The 22,788-nt window shown below is 51.0% G+C and overlaps 1 protein-coding gene across 1 annotated transcript in view; it reads right to left on the reverse strand.

Moving 5' to 3' along the window:
* Nucleotides 1-223: 223 nt before the first annotated feature.
* Nucleotides 224-22,788, reverse strand: part of tmem145 (transmembrane protein 145) — a 32,440-nt gene continuing 9,875 nt past the window's right edge. The window contains exons 4-12 of the mRNA XM_080183847.1: nt 19,916-20,002; nt 17,402-17,503; nt 15,768-15,852; nt 12,872-12,943; nt 10,691-10,759; nt 10,382-10,462; nt 9,849-9,927; nt 8,066-8,159; nt 224-400 (exon numbers count right to left, since the gene is read on the reverse strand). Of these exons, the coding sequence (XP_080039973.1) occupies nt 224-400; nt 8,066-8,159; nt 9,849-9,927; nt 10,382-10,462; nt 10,691-10,759; nt 12,872-12,943; nt 15,768-15,852; nt 17,402-17,503; nt 19,916-20,002 (846 nt within the window). The remainder of the gene's footprint in view (nt 401-8,065; nt 8,160-9,848; nt 9,928-10,381; nt 10,463-10,690; nt 10,760-12,871; nt 12,944-15,767; nt 15,853-17,401; nt 17,504-19,915; nt 20,003-22,788) is intronic.

Genomic DNA, 22,788 nt, shown 5'->3' on the forward strand with positions numbered 1-22,788 from the left:
AGTGTCGGGGGGTGGGGGGAGTGTGAGTGTGATAGTGTCGGGGGGTGGGGGGAGTGTGAGTGTGATAGTGTCGGGGGGTGGGGGGAGTGTGATAGTGTCGGGGGGTGGGGGGAGTGTGAGTGTGATAGTGTCGGGGGGTGGGGGGAGTGTGATAGTGTCGGGGGGGTGGGGGGAGTGTGAGGGCTGTGGTAGTGTCGGGGGATAGGTCTGAGTGTGATGTTACTTACCAGAGTGTGTAAGCAGCGAAGAATGGGATGTAAAATGTCTGTTTCTCGGGGTAGTGCTTCAGTGTGGTATAAACAGCGTAACAGAACCAGACATAGGCTACAAACTGCAGCACAATCAGACTGTATCCCACCGGAGATTCATAGGTGTACAGCACCTGACCTGGATCAAAAAACTGAGACAAAGATACCGTGGATCAGAACTTGGAGACAGAGACGGGGAGAGTGTGACAGAGAGAGAGAGACGGGGAGAGTGTGACAGAGAGAGAGAGACGGGGAGAGTGTGACAGAGAGAGAGAGACGGGGAGAGTGTGACAGAGAGAGAGAGACGGGGAGAGTGTGACAGAGAGAGAGAGACGGGGAGAGTGTGACAGAGAGAGAGAGACGGGGAGAGTGTGACAGAGAGAGAGAGACGGGGAGAGTGTGACAGAGAGAGAGAGACGGGGAGAGTGTGACAGAGAGAGAGAGACGGGGAGAGTGTGACAGAGAGAGAGAGACGGGGAGAGTGTGACAGAGAGAGAGAGACGGGGAGAGTGTGACAGAGAGAGAGAGACGGGGAGAGTGTGACAGAGAGAGAGAGACGGGGAGAGTGTGACAGAGAGAGAGAGACGGGGAGAGTGTGACAGAGAGAGAGAGACGGGGAGAGTGTGACAGAGAGAGAGAGACGGGGAGAGTGTGACAGAGAGAGAGAGACGGGGAGAGTGTGACAGAGAGAGAGAGACGGGGAGAGTGTGACAGAGAGAGAGAGACGGGGAGAGTGTGACAGAGAGAGAGAGACGGGGAGAGTGTGACAGAGAGAGAGAGACGGGGAGAGTGTGACAGAGAGAGAGAGACGGGGAGAGTGTGACAGAGAGAGAGAGACGGGGAGAGTGTGACAGAGAGAGAGAGACGGGGAGAGTGTGACAGAGAGAGAGAGACGGGGAGAGTGTGACAGAGAGAGAGAGACGGGGAGAGTGTGACAGAGAGAGAGAGACGGGGAGAGTGTGACAGAGAGAGAGAGACGGGGAGAGTGTGACAGAGAGAGAGAGACGGGGAGAGTGTGACAGAGAGAGAGACGGGGAGAGTGTGACAGAGAGAGAGACGGGGAGAGTGTGACAGAGAGAGAGACGGGGAGAGTGTGACAGAGAGAGAACATAAGAAATAGGAGCAGGAGTAGGCCATCTAGCCCTTCGAGCCTGCCCCTCCATTCAATAAGATCATGGCTGATCTGTCGTGGCTCAGTTCCACTTTCCCGCTTTCTCCCCATAACCCTTAATCCCCTCTCTTATCAAAAACCCATCAACCCGCGTCTTAAAAATATTTAGCGAGGCAGCCTCCACCACTTCAATGGGCAGAGAATTCCAGAGATTCACCACCCTTTGAGTGAAGAAGTTCCTCCTCAACTCCGTTCTAAACCGCCCCCCTTTTATCTTGAGGCTGTGCCCCCTAGTCCTACTGTCTTTTTTGAGCGGGAAGAGTCTCTCCACCTCTATCCTATCCATCCCATTCATCATCTTAAACGTCTCAATGAGATCTCCCCTCATTCTTCTCAACTCTAATGAGTACAAGCCCAGTTTATTCAGCCTCTCCTCATAGCTCAACCCCCTCAACTCCGGTATCAGCCTAGTAAACCTCCTCTGCACTCCCTCCAAGGCCAAAATATCTTTGCGCAGGTGCGGCGCCCAAAACTGCACACAGTACTCCAGCTGCGGCCTCACCAATGCCCTATACAGCTGCAGCAAGACCTCCCTACTTTTATATTCAATCCCCCTCGCTATGAAGGCCAGCATCCCATTCGCCTTCCTGACCACCTGCTGCACCTGCAAGCTGGGTTTTTGCGACTCATGCACAAGGACCCCGAGGTCCCTCTGCACCGTCACCTGCTGCAGTTTTTCGCCCCGTAAGTAATAATCCTTCCTACCATTCTTCCTACCAAAGTGTACCACCTCACACTTGCCAACATTAAATTCCATTTGCCATTTCCTGGCCCATTCGCCCAGCCTATCTAGATCCTTCTGCAGACTCTCCACACCCTCCGCAGAATTCGCCGTTCCCCCAATCTTGGTGTCATCAGCAAATTTCAACACCCTACACTCGGTTCCCTCCTCCAGATCATCTATATAAATGGTAAAAAGCTGAGGCCCCAGCACCGACCCCTGGGGCACTCCACTAGTCACCATCCGCCAATCCGAATAGCACCCATTGACCCCCACTCTCTGCCTCCTATTTGACAACTAATCCTCTATCCACGCTAACACCCTACCCCCAACTCCATGTCCCTCGACCTTCTGCAATAACCTCATGAGGTACTTTGTCAAACGCCTTCTGAAAATCTAGAAAGACCACATCCACCGGCTCTCCTCTATCCACCGCCCTAGACACATCCTCATAGAACTCCAGTAAATTTGTCAGACACAACTTCCCTTTAATGAAACTGTGCTGTGTCTGCTCTATCAACCAATTCCCTTCAAGATGCCTCGCAATTTCCTCCTTAATGACAGATTCTAACATTTTACCTACCACAGACGTTAAACTAACCGGCCTATAATTCCCCGCCTTTTGCCTGGCACCCTTCTTAAACAACGGCGTAACATTAGCTGTTTTCCAATCATCCGGCACTTCCCCGGAATCCAGCAACGTCTGGAAAATAACCACCAAGGCATCCACTATCACCTCCGCCATTTCTTTCAGAACCCTCGGATGCATTCCATCCGGTCCTGGGGACTTGTCCACAATCAGCCCCTCCAGTCTGTCGAGCACCGCCTCTCTAGTAACAGCAATGTCATTAAGACCCTCCAGTCCTACCACCTTTCCATCGCTAACACCCGGCAAATTATTCACGTCCTCCTCCGTGAAGACAGAAACAAAAAAGTTATTCAATACCTTAGCCATATCCCCATCCCCTACCACTAGGTCCCCTTTCTCATCCTCTAAAGGACCAACATTCACCCTAGCCAGGCTCTTCCTTTTTATATATTTATAAAAACTCTTGCTATCCTTTTTTATATTAAGCGCTAGCCCAGCTTCATAGTTTCTCCTACCCTTCTTTATCAACTTCTTTGTCAATCTTTGTTGACATTTAAACCTCTCCCAATCCTCTTCTCGCCCACTACTCTTAGCTACTCTAAATTCCTCCGCTTTTAATGGGGAGAGTGTGACAGAGAGAGAGAGATGGGGAGAGTGTGAGAGAGAGAGAGAGACGGGGAGAGTGTGAGAGAGACACAGGAGGGGGAGGGAGGGATAGAAAGAGTGTGAGAGCAGTGTGTTAGGGCAGGCGGAGGAGATGGGGAAAGTGTTGCCGGAAGGTGTGATGGAAATATGGGACATGAGGGACGCTAAGAGTGTGGGAGAAAGTGGGGAGGCAATGAGAGAGAGAAGATTGCGCAAAATGGAGGGAAAGAACAGAGAATTCTGTCCATCTGTAACAAAATTCTCATCCCTGTGGCTTCCAGTCCCTGCAGATAAAGATAAGAATTTCATTTTTCTCTTTAATTTCTTTTTTGTCCTTTAGTTAGTTTTCATGCATTCTGTTCAGGAATGCTAAACCCCCTAACAGTCCCAGCTCTCATCAACTGTGTCCATGACCTGATCCGGAGCAGGAACCCTGGCTGATTTTCCCCGCTCTCTCTCTAACCCAGGGATCACTGGATAGTGATCAGGAGCAGGAACCCTGGCTGATTTCCCCCCTCTCTCTCTAACCCAGGGATCACTGGATAGTGATCAGGAGCAGGAACCCTGGCTGATTTCCCCCCTCTCTCTCTCTAACCCAGGGATCACTGGATAGTGATCAGGAGCAGGAACCCTGGCTGATTTTCCCCGCTCTCTCTCTAACCCAGGGATCACTGGACAGTGATCAGGAGCAGGAACCCTGGCTGATTTCCCCCCTCTCTCTCTCTAACCCAGGGATCACTGGATAGTGATCAGGAGCAGGAACCCTGGCTGATTTCCCCCCTCTCTCTGTAACCCAGGGATCACTGGACAGTGATCAGGAGCAGGAACCCTGGCTGATTTCCCCTAAGGGGCAGCACAGTAGTTAGCACTGCTGCTTCACAGCTCCAGGGACCTGGGTTCAATTCCCAGCTCGGATCACTGTCTGTGTGGAGTTTGCACGTTCTCCTCGTGTCTACATGGGTTTCCTCCGGGTGCTCCGGTTTCCTCCCAAAGATGTGTGGGTTAGGTTGATTGGCCATGCTAAAAATTACCCTTAGTGTCCTGAGATGTGTAAATTAGGGGGATTAGCAGGTAAATATGTAGGGATATGGAAGTAGGGCCTGGGTGGGATTGTGGTCGGTCCAGACTCGATGGGCCAAAGGGCCTCTTTCTGCACTGCAGGGATTTTATGATTTCTATGAATCCAACCCAGGGATCACTGGACAGTGATCAGGAGCAGGAACCCTGGCTGATTTCCCCCCTCTCTCTCTAACCCAGGGATCACTGGACAGTGATCAGGAGCAGGAACCCTGGCTGATTTCCCCCCTCTCTCTCTAACCCAGGGATCACTGGACAGTGATCAGGAGCAGGAACCCTGGCTGATTTCCCCCTCTCTTTCTCTAACCCAGGGATCACTGGACAGTGATCAGGAGCAGGAACCCTGGCTGATTTCCCCCCTCTCTCTCTGTAACCCAGGGATCACTGGACAGTGATCAGGAGCAGGAACCCTGGCTGATTTCCCCCCTCTCTCTCTGTAACCCAGGGATCACTGGACAGTGATCAGGAGCAGGAACCCTGGCTGATTTCCCCTCTCTCTCTGTAACCCAGGGATCACTGGACAGTGATCAGGAGCAGGAACAAGGATGTTGCCTGGATTGGGAGGCATGCCTTATGAAGATAGGTTGAGGGAGCTGGGACTCTTCTCCCTGGAGAGACGAAGGTGGAGAGGCGACCTGATAGAGGTTTATTAAATGTTGAGAGGAATAGAAAGGGTGGATTCTCGGAGGCTATTTCCCAGGGCTGAAATGGTCGCTACGAGAGGACACAGGTTGAAGGTGCGGGGAGGCAAGTACAGAATTGATGTTAGGGGTAAGTTTTTCACTCAGAGGGTGGTGAGTGAATGGAATCGGCTGCCGTCAGTGGTGGTGGAGGCGAACTCGCTGGGGTCTTTTAAAAGACTTCTGGATGAGTATATGGGATTTAATGGGATTGGGGGTTATAGATAGGTCTATGTATTGGTAAGTGTTGATGTGATCGGCGCAACTCGTGGGCCGAAGGGCCTGTTTGTGCTGTAGTGTTCTATGTTCTATGTTCTATGAACCCTGGCTGATTTCCCCTCTCTCTCTGTAACCCAGGGATCACTGGACAGTGATCAGGAGCAGGAACCCTGGCTGATTTCCCCCCTCTCTCTCTCTAACCCAGGGATCACTGGACAGTGATCAGGAGCAGGAACCCTGGCTGATTTCCCCCCTCTCTCTCTCTAACCCAGGGATCACTGGACAGTGATCAGGAGCAGGAACTCTGGCTGATTCCCCCTCTCTCTCTGTAACCCAGGGATCACTGGACAGTGATCAGGAGCAGGAACTCTGGCTGATTCCCCCTCTCTCTCTGTAACCCAGGGATCACTGGACAGTGATCAGGAGCAGGAACCCTGGCTGATTTCCCCCCTCTCTGTAACCCAGGGATCACTGGACAGTGATCAGGAGCAGGAACCCTGGCTGATTTCCCCTAAGGGGCAGCACAGTAGTTAGCACTGCTGCTTCACAGCTCCAGGGACCTGGGTTCAATTCCCAGCTCGGATCACTGTCTGTGTGGAGTTTGCACGTTCTCCTCGTGTCTACATGGGTTTCCTCCGGGTGCTCCGGTTTCCTCCCAAAGATGTGTGGGTTAGGTTGATTGGCCATGCTAAAAATTACCCTTAGTGTCCTGAGATGTGTAAATTAGGGGGATTAGCAGGTAAATATGTAGGGATATGGAAGTAGGGCCTGGGTGGGATTGTGGTCGGTCCAGACTCGATGGGCCAAAGGGCCTCTTTCTGCACTGCAGGGATTTTATGATTTCTATGAATCCAACCCAGGGATCACTGGACAGTGATCAGGAGCAGGAACCCTGGCTGATTCCCCCTCTCTCTAACCCAGGGATCACTGGACAGTGATCAGGAGCAGGAACTCTGGTTGATTTCCCCCCTCTCTCTCTCTAACCCAGGGATCACTGGACAGTGATCAGGAGCAGGAACTCTGGTTGATTTCCCCCCTCTCTCTCTCTAACCCAGGGATCACTGGACAGTGATCAGGAGCAGGAACCCTGGCTGATTCCCCCTCTCTCTAACCCAGGGATCACTGGACAGTGATCAGGAGCAGGAACTCTGGTTGATTTCCCCCCTCTCTCTCTCTAACCCAGGGATCACTGGACAGTGATCAGGAGCAGGAACCCTGGCTGATTTCCCTCCTCTCTCTCTAACCCAGGGATCACTGGACAGTGATCAGGAGCAGGAACCCTGGCTGATTTCCCCCTCTCTCTCTCTAACCCAGGGATCACTGGACAGTGATCAGGAGCAGGAACCCTGGCTGATTTCCCTCCTCTCTCTCTAACCCAGGGATCACTGGACAGTGATCAGGAGCAGGAACCCTGGCTGATTTCCCCCTCTCTCTCTCTAACCCAGGGATCACTGGACAGTGATCAGGAGCAGGAACCCTGGCTGATTTCCCCCCTCTCTCTCTGTAACCCAGGGATCACTGGACAGTGATCAGGAGCAGGAACCCTGGCTGATTTCCCCTCTCGCTCTCTAACCCAGGGATCACTGGACAGTGATCAGGAGCAGGAACCCTGGCTGATTTCCCCCCTCTCTCTCTAATCCAGGGATGATAAGATTAATTAGAACTGGGAGCAGGAGTTGGCCATTCAGCCCATCGCACCTGCTCTGCCATTCAGTCCAATTGTGGCTGATCGCATCTCAGCCTCAACTCCACTCTCTGCCCAAAGCTCTTCAAACCTTTGCTCATTAAAAATCTGCCCACCTCTTCCTTAAACTTACTCACTGCCCCGGCATCCACCACGCTCCGGGGCAGTGAATTCCACAGACTCACAACCCTCTGCTTAGGGGCCCAGTTAAATTCTCTCTGAGTGAACCCGAGCCGGCGCTGGAGTGTGGCGACTGGGGGATTTCACGGCTGCTAACGTACGCCTACTTGCCTCACTAGTAAATAAACTTTCAGCTTTGAGAGAAGTAATTGCTCTCATCTCTGTTGTCATTTTGCCCAACCCACAAGAGGAAATACCCGCTCCACATCCACTTTGTCAATCCCCTGATCTCGTTCACCTTAATTCAATCTCCTCTCGTTCTTCTGAAGTCCAGGGAGTATCTGCCTAAACAGCCCAGTTTGAGCATTAAGTTTATTTATTAGTGTCACAAGTCGGCTAACGTTAACACTGCAATGAAGTTACTGTGAAAATCCCCTCGTTGTCACACCCCAGCGCCTGTTCAGGCCACACTGGGAGAATTTAGCACGGCCAATGCACCCTAACCAGTATGTCTTTCCGACTATGGAAGGAAATCGGAGGAAACCCACACAGACATGGGGAGAAGGTGCAGACTCAGCACAGACAGTGACAAGCTGGGAATGGAACCCGGTTCCCTGGCGCTGTGAGGCAGCAGTACTAACCACTGTACCACATCATCTCTCTTCACAAGGAAAACCTCTCAACTCTGGAATCGATCTAATCAACCTCCTCTGGCCAGTGTAACCCCATGCCTCAGCTCGCCACTCCCCGGCCTGCACACACCTGGCTCAGTGAACTTGCCCTGCTATGGGTGTAAGGATTGGTCTGCAGGTCAGTCACTGCAGTGCCAATCTGATGTGGGCTTTTACTGCGTGCATTCTCTATTCGGCTTAGCCCAGGCTGGGAGGGGCAGTCGCGGCCAACAGACTCACCTCTGCCTCATAGATGAAGAGGATGACGTGTGTGATGGTATAGAGGGTCATATAAACCGTTAGCTTGACTGACCCACTGTGGCTGATCCGACCTCTAAACGGACAGAAACACAAAGGAGAGCATTGGACAAGGGCCTGTTTACACTTAGCACCTTATAATAAATCATTCACACAGACTAAAGGAGGCCATTCCGCCCCCCTCCACAGGGGCAGGAGGAGGCCATTCTGCCCACTTCCTCTACACTTTGTTTTAGCCCAATTGTAACACTCCTCCCACCTTTCACCCCATAACAGGGCTTGCAATCACACAAAATAGTCAAAATACAAACCCCAGTGTCAGTGCTGAGGGAGTGCTGCACTGTCAGAGGGTCAGTGCCGAGGGAGTGCCGCACCGTCAGAGGGTCAGTGCTGAGGGAGTGCTGCACCGTCAGAGGGTCAGTACTGAGGGAGTGCCGCACTGTCAGAGGGTCAGTGCTGAGGGAGTGCTGCACTGTCAGAGGGTCAGTGCTGAGGGAGTGCTGCACTGTCAGAGGGTCAGTACTGAGGGAGTGCTGCACTGTCAGAGGGTCAGTGCTGAGGGAGCGCCGCACCGTCCCGTCAGAGGGTCAGTACTGAGGGAGTGCTGCACTGTCAGAGGGTCAGTACTGAGGGAGTGCTGCACTGTCAGAGGGTCAGTACTGAGGGAGTGCCGCACCGTCAGAGGGTCAGTACTGAGGGAGTGCTGCACTGTCAGAGGGTCAGTGCCGAGGGAGCGCCGCACCGTCAGAGGGTCAGTGCCGAGGGAGTGCTGCACTGTCAGAGGGTCAGTGCTGAGGGAGCGCCGCATCGTCCCGTCAGAGGGTCAGTACTGAGGGAGTGCTGCACTGTCAGAGGGTCAGTGCTGAGGGAGTGCTGCACTGTCAGAGGGTCAGTACTGAGGGAGTGCCGCACCGTCAGAGGGTCAGTACTGAGGGAGTGCCGCACTGTCAGAGGGTCAGTACTGAGGGAGTGCCGCACTGTCAGAGGGTCAGTACTGAGGGAGTGCCGCACTGTCAGAGGGTCAGTACTGAGGGAGTGCTGCACTGTCAGAGGGTCAGTGCTGAGGGAGCGCCGCACCGTCAGAGGGTCAGTGCCGAGGGAGTGCCGCACTGTCAGAGGGTCAGTGCTGAGAGAGTGCTGCACTGTCAGAGGGTCAGTGCTGAGGGAGCGCCGCACCGTCAGAGGGTCAGTGCTGAGGGAGTGCCGCACTGTCAGAGGGTCAGTGCTGAGGGAGTGCCGCACTGTCAGAGGGTCAGTGCTGAGGGAGTGCCGTACTGTCAGAGGGTCAGTACTGAGGGAGTGCCGCACTGTCAGAGGGTCAGTGCTGAGGGAGTGCCGCACTGTCAGAGGGAGTGCAATATTATCCCCGAAACAAGATAATCAAATCCAGTTTTTTTTTTGGAGTTGAGTGTGGGGGACTGGGGTGAGCACAGTAAGAAGCCTCAGAACTCCAGGTTAAAGTCCAAAAGGTTTATTTGGAATCGCGAGCTTTCGAAGCACTGCTCCTTCATCAGGAACTTCGGAGCAGCGCTGTGAAAGCTCGTGGTTCTAAATAAATCTGTTGGACTTTAATGTGGTTATTTTAAGGTTGCTGTTTAGGATTTCATACTGAGCGTGATTTGACTGGTGAATAATCGGACATAAACAATCTACTTCCATTGGCTGCGTGGGGCTTTGGGCTGTCCGCAGGCACTGAGATCCCCTCTCCATCACTTCAACAGGCAGCGGGGGGTCTCACGGGGGCCGCGGGAAGTGGGCTACCTACCTGGTGACGGTGAATCCTTTCCCGAGGAGGATGAGCATCAGCAGGAAGATCAGGAAGCTGAGTGAGGAAAGGAGCTTTGCTGTGGGAGAAACAGGAAGGTCACAATGTGGGGGAGAGAATCCATCAGCGATTTACAAACACTGCCCACAGGCCTGGCACTCCCTGTGAACCCTCCCCTGATAAACCCGCTCTCTTCCCATCGCACTGAAGTCAACCCCCCCCCCCATTTCGCTCACACACCCCTCCCAGCTTGGGATGCCTGCCCAACACCGCCCCCCCCCCCATTCCCTGTACCCTCCCGTGCTCACCGCCCCTCTCCGAGCTCACTCACCACTGGCAGCCCCTCCCCCAAAAACCCACCCTCCTCACCTATCGCCAGCCTCCTTCCGCTGTTCCACCCACCCACCCACACCATCTCCCTGCCCCCGCAGCCCCCAACTCTCTCCACCCCGTCCCTGCGACCCTCAAGTCTCTCCCCTCCCCCCCCCCCCGTGGCCCCGAAGTCTCCCCCCGCGACTGCGGCACTCACTCACCAAGGACCTTGACTCCATAGTTGTCGACTCCATCCGTGGCGTACTGACCCCAGTAAAGGCAGAAGAACATGAGACTGAGAACTGCAAAAGAGAAATCACAAAGCCTGACATACTCACGCCACCCGAAACCGGGTCCCCCTCTAAACACAGCAGCACACCGAGAACAGACTTCACCCCGTTTCCAACACACAAAAACTCCCGCTAGACTGTTCCCATCAAACACTCCCAGGACAGAAACAGGGCAGAGATGTTACCGGGGCGGGCTCTGTCATCCCTGGTCTCTGACCCAGGTTGATTCCGATCACTCACCTTCCATCCCTGCTGAAGCCATGAACATTTTGTACGTGGTGTGTAGGAGCAGTCGCGATTTCAGCAAATCTTCAAAAGAAGAGAGGGGAGGATCAGACAAACACCCATCAAGGCCTATATCATCCCCTGCACTATTCTCCCACAATCCCAGCATCCCATATCCCCCAATCCGGGGGTCCCATATCCCTCATTTTCGGATGTGACATTCCGCCCCGCCCCACTATTCCCAGGATCTGATATTACCCCACCCCTCATTCTGAGAATCTTATATTCCACTCCCCCATTTCTTTGGATTTGACATCCTCCCCATTCCCAGGATCTGATATTCCCCCTCCTTCATTCCCAGGATCTGATATTCCACTCCCTCCATTCCCAGGATTTGACATCCTCCCCATTCCCAGGATGTGATATTCCACTCCCTCCATTCCCAGGATTTGACATCCTCCCTATTCCCAGGATCTGATATTCCACTCCCCCCATTCCCCCAGAATTTGATGTCCTTCCTACTCCAGGATCTGATATTCCACTCCCCCCATTCCCAGGATTTGACATCCTCCCTATTCCCAGGATGTGATATTCCACTCCCCCATTCCCAGGATTTGACATCCTCCCCAATCCCAGGATCTGATATTCCCCCTCCTTCATTCCCAGGATTTGACATCCTCCCCATTCCCAGGATCTGATATTCCACTCCCCCCATTCCCAGGATTTGACATCCTCCCCATTCCCAGGATGTGATATTCCACTCGCCACTTCCCCCCCCACAATTCCCAGGATCTAATATCCCCCTTGAAATTCTTGAAATCTGATATTGCCATATTCCTAGTATTGGGAAAACCATCAGGAACTGAACTTTCCATTCACAATTTGGAAGGACATTGCATTATTTGGACACTTGGGACTTTTAGTTTTACAAATGTCACAAGTTCACCTTTGGACTGGAAGCAGCAATGCCTTTTCCAAGAAATTACCTGCCCTGGATGGTCCTCGATGGGGGAAGGGCTGTTTGTTCACACTAATTATTTTAATTGATGGGGGAAGTGGAGAGGATGGGGGGAGATAGGAAAACTAGCTTAAAGGCAAATCCCCGGTGATTTACAGGAAACCACACGACAGGGTTGAGCTTTAAGTTTTGAACTCGCCATTTTGAATTCAGATGGAACTGAACCAAGAAAGTGAAAAGCTGCCCACCCCGCACTCTTCTGGCCTTGCCCAAAAACCGTGAGATTGTCGGTGTCCAGTTGGCAATCATCTCATGCAACAAATCTGTCTTTGGGAAGCTGGCAGGCTGAGACGAGGGGGGGGGGTGGGATTGATCCAGTTATAAGTTCCTTCACACCGAACCTCCGTTGGTGAATACCTCCAAGGCTTCTACTGGAAGTAAAGATCTATCCTCATACGTGGGTACGCCAGATCGACAGCAGCGAAACCCTGCACACTTTATCCCTTTTCCGCCCAATGTCCATTCTTCAACTGCCCCCCGCGGCACAGACCCATATCTGTTTGGTCTTTGTGTGCGTGTGCGCATGCTGGAGAACTTTAAAATGGGGTAGGTAGTTATACTGCCACATTGCAATCAGGTATTAACTAGTTTGTGCAATTTGTTTTAAAAAGGTTTTGTTTTATAATAAATCAGTCATTCTGAGTTTATTGAAAGAAGCCTGGTTAAAGTCTCTCCCACTCTGGGTCTAAGATGACGGTAAATAACTGGCCAATTAAATATTTTAACTAATGCAATAACCTGTCGACTGTTGGGACTGGATAAACTACACAATCCTCCCATCCCTGTTGGAATGCTAGGATCAGATGTCCCCACCCTCCATTCCCAAAATAGGATGTACCCCCTTCCCAGGAGCAGACATTCCCCATTCCCACGATCTGGTACTCTCCCATTCCCAGGATCTGATATTCCCCAAACCCAAGATCTGATATCCCCTCATCATTCCTAGGATCTGATATTCCCCCATTCCCATGATGTGGAAATGCTGGCGTTGGACTGGGGTAAACACGGTAAGAAGGTTAAAGTCCAACAGGTTAATTTGGTATCACAAGCTTTTGGAGCACTGCTCCTTCATCAGGAGAGTCCCCCCATTCCCAGGATCTGATTCCCCATTCCCAGGATCTGATGTTCCCCCATGCCCTGATATTCCCACTTTGCCACGCAAAGGCTGCAATACTCACAGGCAAAAAAGCAGGAGATGAGGAAAACGAGGATGAATATCATCAGGAAGGTGATGTCTGTCTCCAGGATCCCTGCGGAGAGGTTAAAAACAAGGAGGGAACTTCTGGATGAATCACCGGACGGAGGAATTGGGATTCCCGTCCCGTGCAGACGGAAGGTCACTAACACTGTCTGTAACCTTATCGCACAACCCTGGCCCACAGCCAGCCCCTCACAGACTCTCTCAGCACTGCAGGCAGGTAATCCACCCATCGTACCTCTACTGCCTTCTGAATGGAACAATCCCCGCCTTCGACCCTTACCCAATTATCCTGTAATTGTACCTGTCTGTTTGTATTTCTCCAATTCTCCCCTTTTTGAATCTGCTTCCAGCACTCATTCAGCACCTTCCAGATCATAACAACTCGCTGCGGGTAAAACAAATTAATTCCCCTCATCTCCCCCCTCTGATTCTTTTCCTGATTCTCTTCAATCTGTGTCCTTTCTGAATGACTGGCTTGTGTTTCTCTGATTTCTCTCCCCTCCCCCTCAGTTCCAATCTGCCAGGAATGTTCCAGCATCTAAGGAAATTCAGAAAATCACGGCCAGGGCACCCACTATCTCTGCAGCACTGTTGCTTCGAACCCCAGGATGTGGACTATCAGACGTGTTGGAATTTAGTACCTTTTAATCTCTTCAGAAACCTTTCTCTGCTAGTATTAACTTTCTTTACTTCCTCATTCACTTTATCCCCATGGTTACCCTCTACTTCCCTTCATCTGTGAAGACAGGCACAAAATATCTGTTTAACATCTCTGCCATTTACTCATTCCCCATGATAGTTTCTCCTGTTTCTGCTTCTAATGGAACATTAGTTGCTTTAGCTACTCTCCTTTTTGCGTACTTGAAAAAGCTTTTAGAAGCTGTTTTTTATATTCCTGACTAGTTTCTCTCCTATTTCCTTTAGAATCAATTTTTTGCTGACCCTTCGCTGGTTTCTAACACACTCCCAATCCTCAGTCTTGTTACTGTATTTTGCAGGATTACAAACTCCTTCTTTTAACATAATACTATTTGCAACACACTTCGTGAGCCTCAAATGGATCTGTCAGAGCTTCTGTTTTTCAGTGGAATGTGTTTTTGTTGAACATTTTGAATTATTTCTTTAAATGTTTCCCACCCTTCATTTATTACCGTACCTTTTAATCTAATTATCCATTTAACTGCATGCCTTTTAGTTTATTTACCTAATCAGACTTAGAGCGTTGCCTCCGCCACCCCACCCCGCATATCAGCTCTCATATGCAATTGGCTTTTTAAGTTTAAGATTCTTGTTTGTGATTGGAAGCTGTCACTTTCAAACCCAAAAATGGCGTTATGATCACTATTTCCTATCTTCTACTATGACGCTGCCAATTAACCTTGCTTCATTGCACCATGTGATAGTGCATTATATAAGATAGTTTTATCCACAGTCAGCTCCATGGTGAATTAATCCAGGAAATGGCCAAAAAAAATTCCACAAAATTCATCTTAGAGAGCACCCATGCCAACTTGATTGGTCCAGTCAATACCAAGATTTGTCACCCTCCAAACCTTATTTCTTACGATTATTACATTGCCTTCGTTATACACTTCAATAATTTGTTTAACGCTCTGCTCACTATGTTAGCGGGAGACTACAGCTCACCCCCACCAGCGTTTTTTTGACTGATTCTACTTCACGATGTTCTGAGACCGGATCCTTTTTCACTAATGTCTTTATGCCACCCTTCATTATCAGGGCTCCTCTTCCCCACTCTGCCCGTCTTTTTGAAATATTGCCCACCCTGGGATATTTACTGCTACCTTTGTCACCTTTTAACTTTGTCCCTGTGACGGTGATGAGAACTAAATCATTGATCTATCTGTGCCACTCGCTCATCTCTCTTGTCGGGAGTACTTCACACATTTAGATGGAAAAAGCCTTTCTGGTTTTCCCCAATAACTGGAGCCTTTCAGCCCTGGTGGCGTTCTGGGAAATCTTCTCTGCACCCTTTCCTTCTCCAAGGCCTTGACATCCAGGATTGGACACAATTCTCTCCTTCGCGTGCCTCAGGCTCGGAATTCACCCTCACTTCAAGTCCAGGCCCTGTCCTCTCATCTGGACGAGACGGGGAACCTAGTCCAGGCCGATAGCTTTGTCTTTCTCTATCTTTTGCTGCCATCTTGCTCCCCTGCTCTCTCTCTCACTCTTTCTCTTGCTGTCCCTCCTTCACTTTTCGCTCCTTTCTCATCTCCCTCACCTTTTCCCTTCCCCACTCTTTACATTTATCTATCCACTCCCCTTCCTTCACTATGTCCTGTTGTTCTCTCTCTCCCTTCCATCCCATACCTCTACCCCATTCCTTTGTGTCTCTCTCTCCCCATCCATTCTACTCTCTGCACACTCCCCTCCCCTCCTCGGCTCCCCCTTCTCCCTCTCCTCTGTTAAGCCTCTTCGCCGTCCAGTAATAAAAGATGATGCAAGTCCATAGAATATAGAACATTACATTACAGCGCAGTACAGGCCCTCGATGTTGCATTGACCTGTGAAGCCAATCTAAAGCCCATCGAATCTACACTATTCCAGAATCATCCGTACGTTTATCCAGCTTCACAAACACTTTATTCTCTTTTGCAACTTCACAACACCCACAGCCACCTCTAACTCCTTTATATATCCCGGTGAGTACTATTAAATAATTAACATACAAATTAGATCTAAAGTGAAAGGTTGCAGTTAACCCATTGTTAACACCCTCCACTCCCTCCCCTTCTCTCGCACGCCCTCCTCCTCCCATCACTCCCCCCTCCTCCCTTTCCCTCTCTCCCTCACTCCTCCTTCCCGTTCTCCCACTCTCCCCCCGCAGTTGGAGTCGGATTCCTCTCCCTTACCAAACTCATCGGCTGAGAATTGCTCTGTCCAAAAGGACCGTCCATTGGTCAGTCTCATCTCGTACTCGAGGTCCAGCCCACTGCCCTGTGTCCAACAGAGAGGGAGAGAGAGAGAGAGAGTGAGAGAGGGTGGAGGGCCCTCTGTTCATCACCTCATCCTGCTGACCGAAGAGGAGAGAGGGGAGGGATTACGAAGAGTGCTAATCACATGGGGAGAAGGGGGTAGCCCCCTCCCCATGCTAGGGAATAGGGTGGACGGGGGTGGGTGCAAGTTGGGAGGAGAACCTGCTCCCCCAGGGGACATCGGGAGCCCCCTGTATGAAAAAGGGGGTGCCCCCAGTAAAAGAGAGGGTGGCTCCCCCCTCTCCTTCCTTACTGCGTATCCAAACAGGTGCCAGAGTGTGGCGACTAGGGGATTTTCACAGTAACTTCATTGCAGCGTTAACGTGAGCCCACTTGTGACACTAATAAATGAACTTTAAACTTTAACAAAACGTGTGAGATCAAATTTCACAAACGGTCACAACTAGGACAGCTGATCGGAAACTCGGGCAGAGAAGTCAAACCTTCAGGAGGGTCTGTAATAAGGAAAGTGTTGGAGTGTTTTGGAAGGATTCTGGCACTAAGGCAGCTGAGGGCGTGGACTCCGGCAGCAGAGTGATTGGAATTACTAAAATCATGGTGTTCAAGAGTCTAAAATTGGAGAAGTGCAGAGATACTGGAGGAGGTTACAGAGATAGGGAGGGTTGTAGGGGCTGGAGGAGGTTACGGAGGGTTGTAGGGACTGGAGGTGGTTACAGAGATAGGGAGGGTTGTAGGGGCTGAAGGAGGTTACAGAGATAGGGAGGGTTGTGGGGGCTGGAGGAGGTTTACAGAGATAGGGAGGGTTGTGGGGACTGGAGGAGGTTACAGAGATAGGGAGGGTTGTAGGGACTGGAGGAGGTTTACAGAGATAGGGAGGGTTGTGGGGACTGGAGGAGGTTTACAGAGATAGGGAGGGTTGTGGGGACTGGAGGAGGTTACAGAGATAGGGAGGGTTGTAGGGACTGGAGGAGGTTACAGAGATAGGGAGGGTTGTGGGGACTGGAGGAGGTTTACAGAGATAGGGAGGGTTGTGGGGACTGGAGGAGGTTACAGAGATAGGGAGGGTTGTGGGGACTGGAGGAGGTTACAGAGATAGGGAGGGTTGTAGGGACTGGAGGAGGTTACAGAGATAGGGAGGGCTGTAGAGACTGGAGGAGGTTACAGAGATAGGGAGGGTTGTGAGGACTGGAGGAGGTTACAGAGAGAGGGAGGGTTGTTGGGGCTGGAGGAGGTTTACAGAGATAGGGAGGGTTGTGGGGACTGGAGGAGGTTACAGAGAGAGGGAGGGTTGTTGGGGCTGGAGGAGGTTTACAGAGATAGGGAGGGTTGTGGGGACTGGAGGAGGTTACAGAGATAGGGAGGGTTGTGGGGACTGGAGGAGGTTACAGAGATAGGGAGGGTTGTAGGGACTGGAGGAGGTTACACAGATAGGGAGGGTTGTGGGGACTGGAGGAGGTTACAGAGATGGGCACTGGTGATGGTGGGGTACAGTGAGCAGGGTCAGGCAGCGAGTGCCCCGGTACAGGCAGACTGTGAAAGCACTGACATACCCCACACTTGCTCAGGGCGATATACCACCATCGTTCTCGCACTGACCGGAAGCTTCTACCCCCCAGGCAGCTGAGGTAACGGCTCTGACCCTCCTCCACAACCTGCCAGGGTGAAAGAGCAAAGAACAGTTACTTACCATCCCCATCAGCCCAGACAGCCAGAGGATAGGAGAGCAAATTTTCCCCATACAGTCCCCATCAAACACTCCCAGGACAGGTACAGCACGGGGTTAGATACAGAGTAAATCTCCCTCTACACTGTCCCCATCAAACACTCCCAGGACAGGGACAGCACGGGGTTAGATACAGAGTAAAGCTCCCTCTACACTGTCCCTATCAAACACTCCCAGGACAGGGACAGCACGGGGTTAGATACAGAGTAAATCTCCCTCTACACTGTCCCCATCAAACACTCCCAGGACAGGGACAGCACGGGGTTAGATACAGAGTAAAGCTCCCTCTACACTGTCCCTATCAAACACTCCCAGGACAGGGACAGCACGGGGTTAGATACAGAGTAAAGCTCCCTCTACACTGTCCCCATCAAACACTCCCAGGACAGGTACAGCACGGGGTTAGATACAGAGTAAAGCTCCCTCTACACTGTCCCCATCAAACACTCCCAGGACAGGTACAGCACGGGGTTAGATACAGAGTAAAGCTCCCTCTACACTGTCCCCATCAAACACTCCCAGGACAGGGACAGCACGGGGTTAGATACAGAGTAAAGCTCCCTCTACACTGTCCCCATCAAACACTCCCAGGACATGATGTGGAGATGCCGGCGTTGGACTGGGGTGGGCACAGTAAAAAGTCTCTGTACATTGAAAAACCGCACCAACCTCCTCAGAAGACAAACATGGGACACGGCGGACAGAGTACCCTTCGTCCTCCAGTACTTCCTTGGAGCGGAGAAGCTATGACATCTTTTCCAAAGCCTTCAACATGTCATCGATGACAAACATCTCGCCAAGACCATCGCCACAGCCCCACTTCTTGCCTTCAATCAACCTCAAAACAGACCATTGTCCACAATGAACTAATGGGCATTCAGTCTCTGATCTTCGGGTAAGCGTTCTCCAAGGCGGCCTTCACGATACACGACAGCGCAGTCTCTGAGCAGAGACCGATAGCCAAGTTGCGCACACATGACAAAGGCCCCAACCGGGATTTGGGTTCTTGTCACACTATCTGTAACCCCCATGACTTGCCTGGGCTTGCAAAATCTCACTAACTGTCCTGGTTGGAGACAATTTATACCTCTTTAACCTGTGTTTCACTCTCTCCACTCGCATTACCTATACCTGTAAAGAGCTGATTACCTGTTAAGACTCGCATTCCAATCATTATCTTGTACATTGAGTCTGTGCCTACACGTGCCCTGTTTGTGAACACAACTCCCACTCACCTGATGAAAGAGCAGCGCTCCAAATGCTTGTGCAACCAAATAAACCTGTTGAACCTGGTTTTGAGAGACTTTTCACTGTGACTCCCAGGACAAGTACAGCACTGAGTTAGATGCACAGAGTAAAGCTCCTTCTATACTGACCCCATCAAACACTCCCAGGACAGGTACAGCATGGGATTAGATACAGAGTAAAGCTCTCTCTACACTGTCCCCATCAAACACTCCCAGGACAGGTACAGCACTGAGTTAGATGCACAGAGTAAAGCTCCTTCTATACTGACCCCATCAAACACTCCCAGGACAGGTACAGCATGGGATTAGATACAGAGTAAAGCTCTCTCTACACTGTCCCCATCAAACACTCCCAGGACAGGTACAGCATGGGATTAGATACAGAGTAAAGCTTTCTCTATACTGTCCCCATCAAATGCTCCCAGGACAGGTACAGCACCAGGTTAGACATAGAGTAAAGGTCCCTCTACACAGTCCCCATCAAACACTCCCAGGACAGGTACAGCACGGGGTTAGATACAGAGTAAAGCTCCCTCTACACTGTCCCCATCAAACACTCCCAGGACAGGTACAGCACGGGGTTAGATACAGAGTAAAACTCCCTCTACACTGTCCCCATCAAACACTCCCAGGACAGGTACAGCACGGGGTTAGATACAGAGTAAAACTCCCTCTACACTGTCCCCATCAAACACTCCCAGGACAGGTACAGCACAGGGTTAGATACAGAGTAAAGCTCCCTCTACACTGTCCCCATCAAACACTCCCAGGACAGGTACAGCACGGGGTTAGATACAGAGTAAAGCTCCCTCTACACTGTCCCCATCAAACACTCCCAGGACAGGTACAGCACGGGGTTAGATACAGAGTAAAGCTCCCTCTACACTGTCCCCATCAAACACTCCCAGGACAGGTACAGCACGGGGTTAGATACAGAGTAAAACTCCCTCTACACTGTCCCCATCAAACACTCCCAGGACAGGTACAGCACGGGGTTAGATACAGAGTAAAGCTCCCTCTACACTGTCCCCATCAAACACTCCCAGGACAGGTACAGCATGGGGTTAAATATGCTGGCACTTTACATCTCTCACCTCGCAGCCAGACCAGGTATAGCGAGTTGTCAGGTTAATGACCTGATTATTGTCCGGTCGAAGGACTGATTCTTTCTCATAACAGTCCTGGAACAGAGAGAGGCGGTATAAAAATCAGAAAAATACATAGAGAATGGGGAAAGGGGAGGGGAAGAAGTGTGGGGCTGGATGGACTGCGGTATTGGAACAGGCAACAAGAGGCGAGAACAACCTTTGTTCTTTATATAACTCGGTCCGGTCTCCTGGCACGCTGACTCAGAGCTTGAAACACCTATGAACTTAAACAGAGTTTGTGCTGCACTTTTCTCTGTTTTTTGTCCTAAATAGAAGGGAATCCGGTGCAGGAATACCAGCCTCCACTGATGTTTTCCAATGGCGATGAGGGAGAAGAATGACCTTGCTTGCTAAGAGCTGTGACACCTTGGTGGTAAGGTATAGTCATACCACACGGAGGAGTTTCCAGTACGGGCTCCTGATGCACACCTCCTACCTCTGTTGGGAAATGGACTTTCTTTGACCTAAAAATGCCAGCTGGAGGCAGCTCAACTGGACTGCAAACAAGCACTACAACTGGCTTTGTTGTGAGAAAAGGTGGCAAGTTGGGAATATGAGCTACAGGATTCCTGACAGAAGTGGACACCCACTCAATTAAGGGACCACCACCTGGGGGCAGGAAATTATACAGCCACTCTCATTCAGAAACTAGTAAACCCAGATCTGCCTGAGAACCACTCCTGAAAAAAGCCAAGCTTAGACAACACTCCCTGTGGAATCCTGCCAGGCAAGACATTTAGAATAGAATCCTTACAGGGCAAGAAGAGGCCATTCGGCCCATCGAGCCTGCACCAACAACAATCGCACCCAGGCCCTATCCCTGTAACCCCAAGTACCTACTCCGCTAATCCTCCTGACACAAAGAGGCAACTCAGCACAGCCAGTCAACCAAACCCGCACATCTCTGGGCTCTGAGGGGAATGGAGCACCCGGAGGAAACCCACGCAGACACGGGGAGAACATGCAAACTTCACACAGACAGGGACCCGAGGCCAGAATTGAACCCACGCCCCTGCCAGCAGTGTCCAAATCAGAACCTATTAAAATAAGCTTAAGACTAAATAGATGACCAGTATTAATGGAGATCGACACAGGCATGGCCGTATCCGTGGTTGGGGAAACAGTGTTCAGCAAAATGGGCTCCAACCCTTATCCTTAATAATGATTTCGGCAAGACTTGTACAGGGGAACCACAGAGTTGTGGATACAACTTTTGTTCCTGTTTCTTACGAAAAGCATCTGATTTGGCTCCCGTTAATGGGAGCGGAGGGCTCGGGACTGAGCATAGTGGGGTAAAACTGGACTGAGAGAAATCCAACTGGATAGGGTGAACGTCTTCCAGCTGGAGAACGGTCGTTCGAACGAAATCCTGCTAAAATTCCTGGAGATTTTTCGAGAAGGGCTAGGAACAATAAAAGGGACGTTACATGTCGATCTGGATGCAGTTCCGTGATTGTGCAAGGTCCGCCCACTTCCATTTGCTCTCAGGCAGAAAGTGGAAAGCGTCATTAAAAGACTGGAACGAGAAGGTATAATAAAACCTGTCCAGGTTGCAGAATGGGCAGCATGCGGTGCCTATTACAAAACCTGACGGTTCAGTCCGGCTTTGTGGGAACTTCAAACAAACAATAAACCCCTTTTCACAACTGGACAAACACCTGACTTCCCTGGAGAGCAGATTTGTAAGCAAGGCTGGCAGGGGGAGAACACTTTTCAAAATTAAATCTGAGTCATGCTTATTTATAATTGCAGCTGGATGAGGATTTGCAGAAATATTCCACCAGTGCCTCTAGCAATGCACAACATTACCTTTTTGGGCTATCCGCAGCCTGCACGACTTTCCACAGAATAACGGGAATCATCTTGCACAGTTTAGCACAGGTTGGCATTTACCGGGACAACACGCTCAATACAGGCAGAACACCTACAGAACCTGGAGGAAGTCCTTAGGCAGTTGTCAACGGCCACTGTGCTAACCTGAGATGCATCTCCATAAGGCACCAGGGCAGTTTTAGCACATAGATGGCACAACAGAGAGGAACTTCCAATAGCCCATGCCGTTAGGACTTTCGCCATAAGTATGCCCATGTTGAAAAGGATGGTGCAGCAGTAATATTTGGAGTGAAGAAATTTCACCAATATCTATACAGGCAGAAATATGTAATCGTCAGTGATCACAAACCATTGCTGGGACCACTGAGAGGAAAAAGCACTGCCATCGGCTCAGATCCAGCAGTGGGCATTGCTGTTGGCAGCTTACACCGACTGGGAAGTCAAGTGGCAAATGCAGATGCCTTAAGTAGCCTACCTATAGCAGACACCCCTCTAATGGTGCCCAAAGTAGAAGGGACGGTAATGATAATGAGCTTCCTGAATACCCTTTCTACAGCTGGACAAATACATCTCTGGATGCAAAAGGACCTCGCAAAAGTGAGACACTTGGTACTGACGGGGGGAAAACAGAGACCAGTCCAATCCCAATTCTACCTGTATTGGAGTCAAGGAGAGCAGCTCACGGAGATGATGGAATGCTGCTGTGAGGGGCACCAGTGGTAGTTCGGAGTCAGGGCCACCATGTCATACTGTCTGAATTACATCACGGCCACCCAGGAGTGTCCCAAAATGAAGATGCTGGCAGGAACTGTGTTGGGTGGCCCGGGATGGGCACAGACACAGCAGTGCTCATGAATCGTGCCAGGAATGCCAGCAAGGACAAAAGCTGCCATCTCAACACCCCCATACCAGCGGGAATGGCCAGGCAGCCACGGACATGGAATTATGCAGGGCCCACTCGTGGGCTCAATGTTCTTGGTCCCACT

This window comes from Carcharhinus amblyrhynchos, unplaced genomic scaffold (assembly GCF_965287045.1).
Source record: "Carcharhinus amblyrhynchos unplaced genomic scaffold, sCarAmb.v2.hapA scaffold_443, whole genome shotgun sequence".
Taxonomy (NCBI): Eukaryota; Metazoa; Chordata; class Chondrichthyes; order Carcharhiniformes; family Carcharhinidae; genus Carcharhinus; species Carcharhinus amblyrhynchos.